This window comes from Aythya fuligula, chromosome 2 (assembly GCF_009819795.1).
Source record: "Aythya fuligula isolate bAytFul2 chromosome 2, bAytFul2.pri, whole genome shotgun sequence".
Classification (NCBI taxonomy): Eukaryota; Metazoa; Chordata; class Aves; order Anseriformes; family Anatidae; genus Aythya; species Aythya fuligula.
The window spans coordinates 61,756,720-61,772,555 of record NC_045560.1 but is presented as its reverse complement, the minus strand read 5'-3'; the positions used below and the strand labels follow the sequence as shown (position 1 = coordinate 61,772,555).

At 38.5% G+C, this 15,836-nt stretch overlaps 1 protein-coding gene across 1 annotated transcript in view; it reads right to left on the bottom strand.

Moving 5' to 3' along the window:
* Nucleotides 1-15,836, bottom strand: part of BBS9 (Bardet-Biedl syndrome 9) — a 202,466-nt gene that overhangs the window by 116,473 nt on the left and 70,157 nt on the right. Inside the window, exons 14-17 of the mRNA XM_032181069.1 lie at nucleotides 14,776-14,880; nucleotides 12,590-12,604; nucleotides 3,396-3,536; nucleotides 1,147-1,242 (exon numbers count right to left, since the gene is read on the bottom strand). Of these exons, the coding sequence (XP_032036960.1) occupies nucleotides 1,147-1,242; nucleotides 3,396-3,536; nucleotides 12,590-12,604; nucleotides 14,776-14,880 (357 nt within the window). The remainder of the gene's footprint in view (nucleotides 1-1,146; nucleotides 1,243-3,395; nucleotides 3,537-12,589; nucleotides 12,605-14,775; nucleotides 14,881-15,836) is intronic.

Genomic DNA, 15,836 nt, shown 5'->3' with positions numbered 1-15,836 from the left:
AATTCTTAAGCAAGTTCCCTTTGAACTCTTAGCAATGAGCAACAGGTATTTTAGCTTTTCAGTTTCTTGGTGTGCTGTATTAAATGAAGACTTTGTGCTTTGCTGGCTAAACACAATTGAATAAATTCAGTTCCACTGCATGTGCCAAGGAAGTTTAATTAGTTGAATAGCCTAGCAAGACCCTAAACTCCCAAACTCTCCAAAATTAAGAGAGTTGATTTATTTTATGTTTCTAAGAGCACAAACACACAGGTGTTTGAAACATGACTGCTTAATTCACAAGCTGCCCTGGCCAAGAGATGCTGGACCAGGTAACAGCACATCTACATGTATGTTCATACACGTTAGCGTGTTCATGGCATGAATACTATACAATAAGTATAGTATTCAACATGATAGAATTCATAGTCCTATAATCAGAGATATACAGGAATCCAAAGATACAGGAATTTACTTAGATGCAAAGAAGCACCTACATAGGGTCAGATACTAATCAGAGTCAAACATTACTGAAAGACTGTGAAGAGTTACAAACTTGCTTTTTAGTCCTTTTCACAAATTATAATAAACATAACAGATTACTTCCAAACACAGGTCAGTTGAAATACTTTTGAGAAAAAGAAGTGGGATTTTTTTGGTCTTTTTTTTTTTCTTCATGTGATTACAGTGATAGTATTAACACCTAATTAAAAACATTGCCAAAATAAAAATTCTAAGAAAAAGCAATTTCATCCCTGGAAATCTTTAAAAGACGTTTAGATGTAGAGCTTAGGGATATGGTTTAGTGGGGACTGTTAGTGTTAGGTCAGAGGTTGGACTCGATGATCTTGAGGTCTCTTCCAACCTAGAAATTCTGTGATTCTGTGTGTGATTCTCTAGACAATTGTCACTGTAGTGTAGCATAGTTTGAGTATCTTTCTTGCTCCATTTTAAAATTTTGCAACTTCTCTAGAAGTATTATTAGATACTTGAGAGGGGCAGTTTAAACATGATCAGTTAATGCTTTGAAACTCCTATATAAACTCTCACCCTACAAATTTGTATACCTACCTTATTTGTAGAACCCACATTCTCATTTTCTACACCTACTAACTGATGATCCTACATTTTCAGGCCTATTATCTTTTACGTTTTAATACCACTTACGTGATGTTTTTGAAGCAAGAAGAGTGATTTTTGAACCCGTTAGGAACTGAAAACCCAGAACATTAGCTTGGTCATCCTCAGATGGATCAGCAAAGTCTGAAAAAGAGAAGTAAATAGTTTTCTAAAATTCAGTTTTCACATACAACAAATTTGAAGCTGTATCCAGGACTACATCAACTTTGCTTTGCTTATATTTATGCAATCTCAATAAGATTGCTCCCCCTTTTTTGAGGCATAGAGGATATTAGGAGTAGCTTGGTATTCAGTCCCTCTGTTCACAGGTGGAAGCTGAGCCACATTCAGTTGTTATATGAAATTGCCTAATCTTGGTAGACAAAAGGTAGCTTTCTCGGATGTTCAGTCTGTATCATCTAAAAAGAACTGTGAATGCTGTATAGCCCAAAAAGACTGTCACCTATACTGGGAACAGCACTGCATGTCTCCATTAATTCAGACATCTATGCAAAAATTATTATGATCATGTTTGAGCACCCTCTGTTTTAGCTTTCAGCACACAGCACAACAAACATCTTAGTGGAATTATCTACTTAGAAAATAAAAGCATGACAAGCTTTCTTTCATGTTTAGACCGTACCAACTTGAAAGGCTTATTTTTAGATGACTGTATTTTAAAAACTATTCCGATACACCTCTCCTCCCAAATTTTGCCTAAAAATAAGGTAAAGCAGGAAGTAGACCAGATACAATTGTTATTAAGGAGTACACCAAAAATCCAAAGTTTCTTCACAGATGATATCATAAACAGCATGCTTTATTTCTTTTCCATCACTGAAAACAGGATGAACAGAAATCAAAACATTTTAATACCTTCTTCTGAATCACATTACATATACTCCTTGTTATGATTTCAACACATCCCTGGGTTTAAAATAAAATTTATTTATTCACTATTTTGAAAATCTATTTTGATTTATGTTTCAGGTAACAGTGTTATACAGCACACAAATTTGAAGTATATTTATCATCAAAGTTATGAAATTCATGCTACTAAAAAACAAACAAAAAACTACCCACATGCCTCCTCCAATGCTGTCTAAGACAAATGTACTATATCTTCCCAAAAACAGATGTAGTAGCTCCACCTTAAAAATACTGCTCTCAAGTTGTCAGCCCATACCACTCTCATCAGAAAACTATTGCAGAACCTTAGTCCTCTGAAGTTCAGAACTTTAATCATTGCCAGATCAAACTTACTCACAAGCCCTTTATAATCCCTGTTTATTCATCACCCTCCCCCTTTTTTTTTTTGCCTGTGTTATACTAAGTTAAATCAATACTTTTCTTTTAATTCTGTTTTTCAAATCCCTAGGTAATTTTCACAGCCTTTTTTTACAGTACAATTCTAAAATTGAGTTTTAATTCACCTTTAGTATCAGCAACCAGCAGTCAGTACTGTATGACAGTACACAGTACCTTACTAGTTTCTGGCCTCAAAGCATTTTGTCTAATACAGCCTAGGTTCTTATCTGTTTGTTTTTTTTATGATTGTGCCACATTGTACCACAGAGTATTCCTGTGGTAATTTCCACCTTCTCTATCACTGCCAAATTATGAGCACATAAGTACAGCAGATTTTTTTTTCATAATGTTATAATTTACAATACTTAATTTCATTCATGTTTTTCTAGATCTATATGACACCTAATTCCTTCTTTCTGCTACTTTAATACTCTTTTGAATATGAAACATAATTCAGTTTTGCTTATCAGAAAATATTGAAATATTGCTAAAGCACCTGTCTTTTTGGTCCAAAATACTAATGAAATTATTTAATAGGATCAGCTCAAGACTGATACATCAAGGACCTCACAAATCTTCCTCCAAAGAAATCACACCCCTTTCATAGAACATTTACCACTTTTACTCTACCCTGCTTCCTGTATTCACATTTCATACCCAATGAACACCACCCTCCCCACTCCATAAAATGAATGCCCATGTCTCTCCCCATTACAACACTGATATTGTAATACCCACTGCGTTAAAAAAAAAAAAAAAAAAAAAATCTAAAGTTTTACCAGAGACAGATATATTAGCCCAGGTGAATTATCTAACTTGAAATGTTTTCCATCATTTCTCTCAAGCCATACTTTTTAAACATCCTCATATTGTTAATTATGTTAATAATTATTGTTAATATTGTTAATAATGCTTTGTTAATTATTTATTTATTCCTCCTGTCTGAGTTCCTAACAAATCTCCTATTATAGAATTTTTTTAAAACTTACCTGGAAAAATGGTGAGAAAACTGATGGGAGGTTTATTGGTATCAATAGTTATCTTGTGATTTGCTGATTTTGAAGGTTGAGCTGGAAAGCAGATTAATCGCAAAGGCAGCTTGAATTTACACTGGGCAACTTTTGGTATTCCTAAAATGAAAGAACACAAAGAATCATCTTTCCTATCTGTCTTCTGAATACAAGATGATTTACACTGCTGTCCTGAAAGAGGTATAACATGGTATCTATAATGCAGTTAAAGAATAGCCTAAAACCCAAGCCATGTAATCTTTTGTTAACTTTCCATCTCAAATACCTTTACATTTGAATATTTTCAATTACCTCTTCCAGTAAACATTTTCAAGTAAATGTAAAAGGCAAACATTATTAGCCAAATCCACTGCATACCTGTGTTCACACCAATTAACATGCAATAAAGATTGGCAACATTTTTTTAACCCGCTAGACAAATAATTCTATTTTAACATAGAAGAAAGCTCCATGATTGCTCCTGATACTTTGAACACAAAGTATCAAATGTATTGAAATACATTTTTCATCAGGAACACTACCAAAACTACCTTAAAAACACACACATTATTTTTTGTTATTTTTATATGAAAACTGCACCTGTTCTTCATAGACAGGTATCAAAAGCTATTTTTATATGACACCTTCTTTCTGACAAAAAGACAAAGGTGCACATTCACACCTTAAAAATCCCTAACCAAACTATGAGTCTGAAGAATATTACAAGGATGGAATAAATTAATGAACCTGATCTGCAGAATGAATTGCAGTAATTAGAAATTGTTATTGCATATCCTGCATGGGTACATTTTCTAATTTTAATAACATCTCATCCTATTCCTTTGGAAAAAAATATTTTTTGTTTGTTTGTTTATTTAATCAGGATACTCACTTGTGATCAATTTGATAATAATACATTTAAAACTGACATTGCACAAACATTGCTAAATAGTGGTATCCACTCATATAACTGAATCCCAACAGCATGTTAAGGGGAATCACAACTCCAGTTAACAGCCTTCATGGAAAAAATGTGAAATCCAATATTCTTCTGTAGGCTCAGCTACAGAAGAATAGATCTGGTTATCCGGTTTTAATGAATAATGCTCCTAAAGAATTGGGTAAGTTCTATTTGCTAAAATACTCAGTTATAATCCAGAGGTATATTAAATTTTATCTTTCTATTCACCATACAATAACATAATGCATGTAATTTATCAGAATAGTGCAAGAGAAAAGAGGAAGTTTTAACACTAACAAAAACACATTCATCAGAATATTTCTAATTTGCAAAAATATAAGCATTATTTAAAGTGGTTGGCTTGTAAGAAATTGCACAGTAGGTTCTATGTGAAAGATGAAAATGCTAGGGACTATGAAATATGGAATGCTTGCTCTTCTGAGCAGCCAGTTTATATGGTTTTTGTGTTTGTGTTTTTTTTTTCTTTCTTTCCTTTTGTGAGGGGGATTTTTTGATAAAGCAGCTAACAAACATTGTTTTCTTCAGGAACAGACATCATTAGAGGTACCAATACTCACTTTACTGAGAATAGCATTAAGGTCATAGCAGCAATCAGTCATTCTTTCCCCCAGAAAACATGAAATTCAAACACTAACCCCAACACTCACTCCAACAGAATTTAAAATACGTTTTCAGAGTGAATAAAGTAAGATCATACAGATCACACAAAGGCAGAAAAGTCATAAAACTGACAGCTATGCAAATGTCAGTCATGTAAGCTGAGAAGTTTAGTATAAAAACAATGCTCAACCATTTATAGTCATCTAAAACCTTTTTGCTAACATTCTTTATTGGCTTGCTGCTTCACAGATCTCTTGCAAAAAAAAAAAAAAAATTCCAAAGACTTGTCTTGGGTTGGAGAGGGGTTGTTACTAGAAATCTCAGATTCATCTTTGTAGTTGTCAATTCATTAATTCTTTTGGCTGTCTAATAATACTTCCAAGTAGCTATTCTGCACCAGCTTAAAACAATTTAAAAAAAAAAAAAAAAATCAGTGTAAAGCCAGCAGAAAACTCAAAACAGGCCCCCAGATTAGAATATCTATGGGTTCCAAGGAAAATTCCTTAAAAAATACTTGACAGTAAATCCATGACCTTTCAGAATGATTCATTCAAACATATCTTCACAGTCTGATGGAAAAATTAATTAAAATATTTTACTGATGACAATATAATACAAACATCTTAGAGACTGTCAACAGGAAAATTGTTGTCAACAGGAAAATATTAGTAACAAAACTAGCCCAAAAGATTTTGAAATATTTTTATTTTTAAAACAAGATGAAGTTCTTCTCATTTCAAAGCAACTTTTCCTAGACAACCTGTTCTAAATCTGCCACATCATAAACAAAGTTTTTCATTATTTCAGAGAAAATTGGAATCAAAATTAAATCAAATAATATCTGGCTATGGATATTTCTAGTTGATGAGTCCAAAAAAACTGTATACCTAAGAAAGCCAAACCAAAAAGCTCCAGCAATATTTACCACTGCAGTGAAAATATTGGGATTCCCAATATTCTTATTGGGAAATACTTTTAGAATGTTTTGTTAGGTCTGCTAGAGTAATTTTAAATGGTAGTATGGAAGCCCAAAAGAGTAACAAAGTGTGGGAGTCGGAACTTCCTCAATCCTTTCATGTTATAGATCTTATTTCATCTAGAGCCGTGATGCGCTTGATACAGTTTCAAGATACAGTTTCAGCACTGTAGTAATGAAAAAAATGTGAAAAAACTCTTCAGATTCTCTTTGCCATATATAGAAATAAAAATTCTAATATGAAATTCAACACAAATTTTGTAACAGGTTACCTCATAATAACAGTATTATTTGAAGACAGACATACTATGTACTTACCTTACAAAAGTAACAAAATACACACACTGTTGTTACAATTTTATTTCTAAATTACTTAGGTGATCAGCCCCAGGGCAGAGGCTTTCTGCAGCGGAGCAGGGTATCAAGGTGGTCAGAGCTTTATTTCCAGCATCGAGGCCACTCAAGGCAGATGAGGGAGCCGCCAGCACCTGTCAGCCCTCACGACGTAGGCTGACCAGGCCAGGAGGAGCCAGCAGTGTTTGCTCCCCAGCTGTACAGAGGCAGCCCCTAGGGAGTGCAACAACCAGGATGGGGGAACAGGGCATGGGGCTGCAGTTTGCACTGGCAGTATGGGCTCAGACAGAGCAGAGCATCCCTCCCCACTCAGGAGAACAGCTCATCTACTGGCTGTCTACCTATAGCTAAACTGCCATGGTCTGCAGTAGGCAGAAAGTTCTCTCTACAAAGTCTGTGGTGACCCAGACAGAGTGCCCACTCAACCATGCGGTAGTTCAGGTCTCTGGATGCACGGAGTGCCTAAGGCTGTTGCTGCTATCTGAGGGCAGCAGTGGCACCGTGTATCTGAGGTGTGAGCAGGTGGATGGCCTGCTCAGCCTGGTGGCAGAGCTCAAGGAGGAGGTGGAGAGGTTGAGGGCCATCAGGGAGTGTGAGCACGAGACAGACTGGTGGAGCAACTCCCTGCACGGTCTGAAAGAATGGCACCGGAATAAGACACCCCAAACCGGAGTGGACCCCCTGCCCTGTCAAGCAGAGGGAGGGGACCTAGGAGATGAGGAGGAATGGAAACAAGTCCCTGCTTGGCATCACAGACAACCCCCCTCCCTACTGGCCTCGCTTCCCCAGGTGCCCATACACAACAGGTTTGAGGCCTTGGAGCTTGAGAGACCCGTGGGTGAGGATGTGGTCGAAAGCCCACCCAGGAGGTTGCCTAGGGCGAGGAAGTCGACTCCACACCTCAAGACTGCCTCCACCAAGAAAGAAAGAAGGGTGATGGTTGTAGGTGACTCCCTTCTCAGGAGAACAGAGGGCCCTATATGTTGGCCTGACCCTACCTGTAGAGAAGTCTGCTGCCTCCCTCAGGCCTGGGTCAGGGACACTGCCAGAAAGTTTCCTAACCTGGTTCGCCCCTCTGACTATTATCCTCTATTGACAGTCCAGGCTGGCAGCGATGAAATCGCAGAGAGAAGCCTGAAGGCTATCAAACAGGACTTCAGGGGACAGGAACCCATGGTGCAGCAGGCAAGCTATGATGTGGTTGCCATCACTGAAATGTGGTGGGATCAATCCCATGACTGGAGTACTGCAATGAATGGCTGTAGGCTCTTCAGAAGGGAGCACAGATGGGGTGGCTCTCCATATTAGAGAGTGTTTTGATGTTGTGGAACTTGAGGCTGGGAATGATAAGGTTGAGTCCCTATGGGTTAGGATCAGTGGGAAGGCCAACAAGGCAGGCATCCTGGTGGGAGTCAGTTATAGACCGCCAAACCAGGATGAGGAGACGGATGAGGTGTTCTACAAGCAGCTGGCAGAAGTTGCACAATATCCAGCATTTGTCCTCATGGGGGACTTCAACTTCCTAGATATTTGCTGGAAATACAACACAGCTCAGAGGAAGCAGTCTAGGAGGTTCCTGGAGATCGTGGAAGATAGCTTCCTGATGCAGCTGGTTAGTGAGCCTACCAGGGGAGGTGTCCTGCTAGACCTTTTGTTCACAAACAGAGAAGGACTGGTGGGAGATGTGGTGGTCAGGAGCTGTCTTGGGAAGAGTGACCACAAAATGGTAGAGTTCTCTATTCTTGGCGAAGTCAGAAGGAGGATCAGTAGAACTGCTGTCTGGGACTTAAGGAGGGCAGACTTTGAGCTGTTCAGGACACTGGTTGGAAGAGTCCCTTGGGAGACAGTTCTGAAGGGCAGAGGAGTCTGGGAAGGTTGGGCACTCCTCAAGAAGGAAACGTTAATGGCTCAGGAGCGGTCTGTCCCCACATGCCCAAAGACAAACCAATGTGGAAGAAGACCAGCCTGGCTGAACAGATAACTGTGGCTAGAGTGTAGAAAGAAAAAGAGGGTTTATGACCTTTAGAAAAAAGGGCAGGCCACTCAAGAGTGTTAGGAATGTTTTAACAATTCGTGTCCATAAAGAACAGTCCTGTCTGCCTCTGGGCCCTGCAATGGCAATTTAATTCTTGAACCACAGATGCAGTGTGTCCCAGTCTCCCCCTCATTCTAGTCAATTTATCAAGTCTTCAGAAAATACTCCTCAAATTTATGAACCTGTTTGCTTTTGTTATTCCGGACTTCTATTTCTAACAGTTACAGCCTTTTTTCTGTCTTCTTCGAGATTAACTTAACACTGTTATAGGTGTGACTGTCCCTGTGAATGGCTGGTGAAGAATGTTTTAATTACTCATGAAGTGTCAATAAGAAAGCTATTTGTGTTTGTATGAAGTCTTTGATGTCTGGGGGTTTCAGAACAACTGATAACAACTAGTGACTGTTATGGGATACTATGCAGGCCTCTGATATCTGGCCAGGTGGCCAAGAGATTAAGAAGAAGAAAAAAAGAAGCTGAAGGACGGCTGGGAGACAAGACCTGCAGGGGATGTTCTATAAACTTGATACGGTGCCAAGGGAGTACAAAGGGGAAGGACGAGAAAAAAACTTGGAGAGGAAGACTACGAGCCTTCAGCATGAAAGACACCTAGAGACCCCCAGAGGGACCACCGGAGACTGATGCGCATGCCCCAGTAGGAGGGACTGGACCCTGGAAGCTAATTATAATAACCTGTTTTTTTTAGAAGTAGTAATGAATATGTATTAGTCTAGGAGCATAAAAATCAGCTACTTGATGTAACGGGTGCGTCCTGGTGGAGCAGAGACTCCCAGTGCACCCAGCGCTGTTTGCTTACCTCTATTCTTTTAATAAATCCTATTTTTTATTTAATCCTATTTTGAAAACTGAGCCATTTCTAACAAGAGGACTATAAGGATGTAAGGATGTGCAGGGACAAAATTAGAAAGGCCAAAGCTCATCTGGAGCTCAATCTGGCTACTGCTGTTAAAGATTGTTGTTTTTATAAATACATTAACATGAAAAGGAGGACTAAGGAGAATCTCCATCCTTTACTGGATGCAGGGGGAAACTTAGTGATGAGAGGTGAGGAAAAGGCTGAGGTGATTAATGCCTTCTTTGCCTCAGTCTTTAGCAGCAAAATCAGTTGTTCTCTGGGTACCCTGAAGTGGTGGAAGGGGATGGGAAGCAGAATGTGGCCCTCACAATCCACGAGGAAATGTTTGGCGACGTGCTACAGCACTTGGATGTACGCAAGTCGATGGGGCCAGATGGGATCCACCTGAGGGTACTGAGAGAACTGGTGGAAGAACTGGCCAAGCCGCTTTCCATCATTTAACAACAGTCCTGGCTATCGGGGGAGGTCCCAGTCGACTGGCAGCTAACAAATGCAACATCCATCCTCAAGAGAGGCCAGAGGGTGGACCTGGGAAACTATAGGCCTGTTAGTTTGACCTCAGTACCAGGGAAGCTCATGGAGCAGATCCTCTTGAGTGTCATTATGTGGCACTTGCAGGGCAAGCAGGCGATCAGGCCCAGTCAGCATGGGTTTATGAAAGGCAGGTCCTGCTTGACAAACCTGATCTCCTTCTATGACAAAGTGACACGCTGGGTGGATGAGAGAAAGGCTGTGGATGTGGTCTACCTTGACTTCAGTAAGGCTTTTGACACCATTTCCCACAGCATTCTCCTCAAGAAACTGAATGCTCATGGCTTGGACTGGCACATGCTTCATTGGGTTAAAAACTGGCTGGATAGCCGGGCCCAAAGAGTCGTGGTGAATGGAGTTAAATCCAGTTGGAGGCCAGTCACTAGTGGGGTCCTCCAGGGCTCAGTACTAGGGCCAGTTCTCTTTACTATCTTTATCGATGATCTGGATGAGGGGATTAAGTGCACCCTCAGTAAGTTTGCAGATGACACCAAGCTAGGTGCGTTTGTCGATCTGCTCAAGGGTAGGAAGGTTCTGCAGGAGGATCTGGATAGGCTGCACCGATGGGCTGAGGTCAATTGTATGAGGTTCAACAAGGCCAAGTGCCGGGTCCTGCACCTGGGGCACAACAACCCCAAGCAGAGCTCCAGACTGGGAGAGGAATGGTTGGAAAGCTGCCTGGCAGAGAAGGACCTGGGAGTGATGGTTGATAGTCGGCTGAATATGAGCCAGCAGTGTGCTCAGGTGGCCAAGAAGGCCAACAGCATCCTAGCTTGCATAAGAAACAGCGTGGCCAGCAGGGCTAGGGAAGTGATTGTACCCCCTGTACTCAGCTCTGGTGAGGCCGCACCTCGAGTACTATGTTCAGTTTTGGGCCCCTCACTACAAGAAAGACATGGAGGTGCTCAAGCGTGTCCAGAGAATGACAATGAAGCTGGTGAGGAGTCGAGAGAACAAGTCCCACTTGTCCTGAGGGAGCTGGGTTTGTTCAGCCTGGAGAAGAGGAGGCTCAGGGGCGACCTTATTGCTCTCTACAGGTACCTTAAAGGAAGCTGTAGCGAGGTGGGGATTGGTCTATTCTCCCACATGCCCAGTGACAGGATGAGAGGGAATGGCCTAAAGTTGCGCCAGGGGAGGTTTAGGTCATATATTAGGAAAAACTTCTTTACCGAAAGGGTTGTTAGGCATTGGAACAGGCTGCCCAGGGAAGTGGTGGAGTCACCATCCCTGGAGGTCTTTAAAAGACGTTTAGATGTAGAGCTCAGTGATATGGTTTAGTGGAGGACTTGTTAGTGTTAGGTCAGAGGTTGGACTAGGTGATCTTGGTCTTCCAACCTAGATGATTCCGTGATTCATTCATCTTAATCATGTCAATTACAACATCTGATGCACATAAAAAAAGAATTCAATTAGGATCTTTAATTTAGGATAGGAAAATTTTAGAGAATTCAAACCTTCTCTGGTACTGATGGTATGAATATATCTAGTTTAGTACATCTTAGAGTAACCCAAAACAAATTTTGCCAGGGAGAATTCACTGTGTGCCACAGTACTCTCTTAAGCATCAACAGGTTTTTATTGAGTACAAACTTCTTAAAACAGAAAATCCAAATCCTCAGTTTTAGAATGTCACGCTTTTCAATTATATACACTTATTTTACATATTTAAATTATTATAGTTATAGTATTTTTTAAACTTTGTGGACGTTAAAAACCTGCCACAGGGAAATAAATATTCTTGCCAAGAGCAGTATTTTGCTGAGACGGTTCAAGCACCTATTTCCTGTACAGCATCTCAAGAACCCCTGAAATATGCAGAAACCAGAAGAAGGAAGGGAACCATTAACAGAGTTATCTACTTTTTCACTTCTCTTAATATGCTCATAAGAGCATAAATATTGAAAAACAAGACTCAAGTATACTTGCATCCAAAATGTAGTTCTGTTTAGATGGAAACTGCACACTTAAGAAATCCTTGCAGTTGATCTCTAAATCCAGTACAAGCAATTTTATTTCCCCCCAGATGTTGACGAATTTGTATTTAAAATATATTTCTTTAAGTTAGCTAAATATCTCTTACAGATACTGTATCTTTCCAACACACGTACACAACTACATTGCAAAACAATCTTTCCCTCTTTTTAGCTTATTTAGCTACTTTTCTAGGCCTGTTCTGTCTTTTAATTGTACCTTTTGTAAATATCACATCTACCACTGGCAAAGTTTGGCACAGGTATTATTCTCAGTTGTAAAGATGCCTTCTAGCCTTGAATAAGATGTTTCCAACAGAAATTGGAATGAATAGATGTTAGTGACATCCTTCTTAGTGCTACTTTGTCCAAACAGCATAACGTTAGCTACAAATCCTTAGTAGTTGTTTCAGTTGCCATTAGTTAAGTAGTTGCATGTCAGTTAATTTAACCACCTGATGAGTTCTTACTGAAACTTGGGAAAATTGACAAAAATATGGTAGTGAAAGAGCATAAAATTGTGTTTTCCATTTCTAATCTCAATATTCAAGGCACTTACTAAATTATAAGAATTCTATGGTACATATGTTGAAGTGTGGCATACTTCAGCAAATGTCTTTACTACTTTCCTATTCTCCCCATGGACTTTATTTTTCTTATTTCTAAGCCTCATTCACTTTCAAATTCCTCAAATACTCATGTCTTCATAGCACCATCTAACCTAGAAAAGTAACAAAGTGTATAGAAATAATAGGTAAAGTAACAGCTCACTTCCAAATATGCTTTTATTCGGTATATACTCTTGTTCATGAGATCATTAAAATCTGCATTTTTTTGCATTCACTTACCTTCAGGATTGAGCTCTATGGTATAACCAGCAATGGCACAAAAGGGAAAAAAGAATAAAACATAAGATGCTACTTAAATAAGAGAAAAAGGAAAATGTGGTAACAGGTTTTAAAAAACTTAAGCCATGTTTGTTAAGTAGACAATACATAAAAACCTAATACTAGCCAAAAAACAGACATAAGACCACATTCATCAATAGCACAATCCTATCCAACTGAGTGACTCATTAACCTTCCACAGTATGAATCCCACAGAGATACACTGAAGACTGATTTGGCCACAAACACAGCATCTTAAAAACAAAAGAGGAAAAGGTCTCTATTTATCTAAAGTGAAGTCAGAAAGGCAGTTAATTTTTGTGTGCTAGGACATTACTTAAGGATTTAATTGCCTTGTACAAGCAGCATATGCACTGGTATCAGTATGTAATTGAACAGAATTATCCCAGCTTAATAATTTTAATTAATATCCAAAATTTAGTAAGATATTCAAATTTATATTCTTTTACTGAGAAGTCTTGCAAATTAAAAAAAAAAAAAACTTAAATGATAGAAAGTTCTGCTACACTTTACAGATTTTATTAGATGTCATCTTCTGGGGATTTTTTTTTAGTGTATATAAGCAAACATATTCAAGATACGAGATACTTTGCTTTCCTAACCTTGCAAAACTCAACCTAATAATTAAAAATATAAGTTTAGCTAATATCACCTGAATGAAATAATAATAAATTCATTTGAATATGAGAAATATAATTTAAATTTGATATTTTAATCTTTCAAAGCAAAATTACAGAAGCAAAGCCAGCAAAAGATAAAGCATGCTTTCAGAATCAGAGGATCCAAGGCACTCAAAAGTATACTACCTATAGTCACATTACACAAGCTGTCTAAATCCACATCACTTTAAACTGGATGCTTAGGAAGTTACAGAAATTCATTCACAAGGAATAAATAGTTTGAGGGTCACCATACAGGAGGACTGAAGTTGTACCAGATGTTTGTGCAGGCTTTCAAAAAAAAAAAAAAAGTGATGAATATCCTTTTCCTTCCCTTCCTCTGTACATATCTTCAAGCCTAGTCTAACAAGGGTAAGATTAAGTTCTTCAAAAAACATGAGTTTCACTTTTGTCTAGAAGTAGATAAATATTTTAACAATCAACACACAACCTAGACTATCATCATAAATACTCTGTTTCAAGTGAGATGTGATGTGAATTAAATGCTTAAATAAAAGTGCATACATGCACTTTTAGAGGATAATGTACTCAAGATCACCACCCCTCAGAAGCTCTAGCTCCACATGCATTTCTTTGATGCTAGCCCACTTCGTATCACCCTTCCTTTTGTGCTGGCACAGCTCTCTGTGTTTGCACAATGAACCAAATCAGCAAATCTGGTTAAGAAATAACTGCCAATTGTGTGAGCACAACAGGGGAGGAGGTGCAGAAGTAAAGCCAAGCAGTGAGAAGTGAAGAATGAACAGATTGCTTAAACTGGTTTATGCTGCATTTAACTTAACATGGAAGCCCTGTCTAAGTACAGTTTCTCATGTAGCTTGATGCATATTCCCAAGGCTGTGTGTAGAAAACTAAGTGAATTAGCCCTCAGTTATGGATAGCAGGGTAAATTTGCATATTCTATTAATAGCGTCATTAGGGGTCTATAAAATAGAACTACTTAATTTCTATTCTTTTGGGTCAATTTATTTGTTTAGAATGAATACATTCAGCTGTTAAGGGGAAGTGAGGAATAATTACTCCCAAAGCTTATTCAAGTCCTCTTCCTCTGTATGGAGGCAGTTATTGTCACATTTGTTGGCAGACCCAGAAGGCTGAATAGTCATAAAGATGTGATTAACTTCTCGCTCCAAGAGGTGGTTCCTTAAAGAGCAGAACAGAAGCAAATTGATTGGGCAGGGTGGGAAAGCTGGTATAGCTGCTTCCCAAGCCACAAGCATGTGATTTTACCTCTTTAAAACTGATTATATAATTCGATGATGTTACATAAAATATTAACTAAAACAAGTAAAGACTAGATTCTAATATACATTATTACTTCTTCAATTACTAACTGCCTTTTTTTTTTTTTTTTCAAAAGAAAGATGACAAAGAAACATGTAAAGAAATACCTTAAAAATGTAAATTTGAAATTTTCAGTGTAATTTGAAATCTTCAGTGGCTCACCTGTTAGTGCACTACATGAAACCACACAATTTCCTTCTAGTTCTGATGGAGGAAAATTCCCCTTCAAAAAGACAGACAGGACCACGGTTTCAGATGAATCTGGTTCTAAAAATAATACAAAATTAAATCCAGTAATAAGAGCATCCAAATGGAAAAAAAAATCCTGTACTTCAGGAAATATTCTATGAAATTAGGATAGTCATTTCTATTCATTCACCTTTATCAAATCCCTGAACATGCTTATTTGGGGGGAGGTGGAAGTTTTTTTCTTGAAATATGTAATTAGAAAATGACAAATTACTCTTTCTGAGTAGAAACTAGCATAAGGCATATCCAGTGAAGCAATTCAGCACACCTAACACAGAAAACCTCAAAAACAAATGTAATTTTACATGACAATTTTAATATTCCACAAAGCCATCAGCCCTTTGTTCCTTTCACCTGTTGAGGAAACACAAGAACTGTCCTTTAAGATCAGAGCAGCAGTCAGGTAAAGCTCTGTTTCAACAGGGTCCAGTACTGAGCATTTCAGAGCATAAGTAGTCTACAGTTCCAGCTGAGGCAGCAGGACACACTTCTCTACTTCTCGGAAAACATTTACAACTTTCAAGGCGATCCTACCTGTGACCTTATTGGAAGAAGGCTATGATCATTCCACAGTTAATACTAAGTTGGGAACATCACTAGACTGGCCACAGGTCAAGTTTCCTGTCCCTCCTTTTAGAACACCAGTGCCATTCTACATAAACAGAACTGCCAGCAAAACAAAACACCCCAGTGAAAGCACCAAACAATAACTGATTTTCTTTCTCCATCATGAAACTCTCACCCTGTCTCTTCTCACCTGCCATGTGTCACACTGTAACCAAGGAAGCAACTCCATTCCTATATAATTATTTTTGTCTTCTTCAACAAACAGAAAATAAAAGCTGCAGAGTGTACATAGGGCACATTTGTAACTACTTGCACTGCAGTACCTCCAACTATGCACTTGATAGAGGCTGTATGATATCTCTCAAACATCTTCAGAAAAAGTAATATGATAAAATATCTGTAACGGT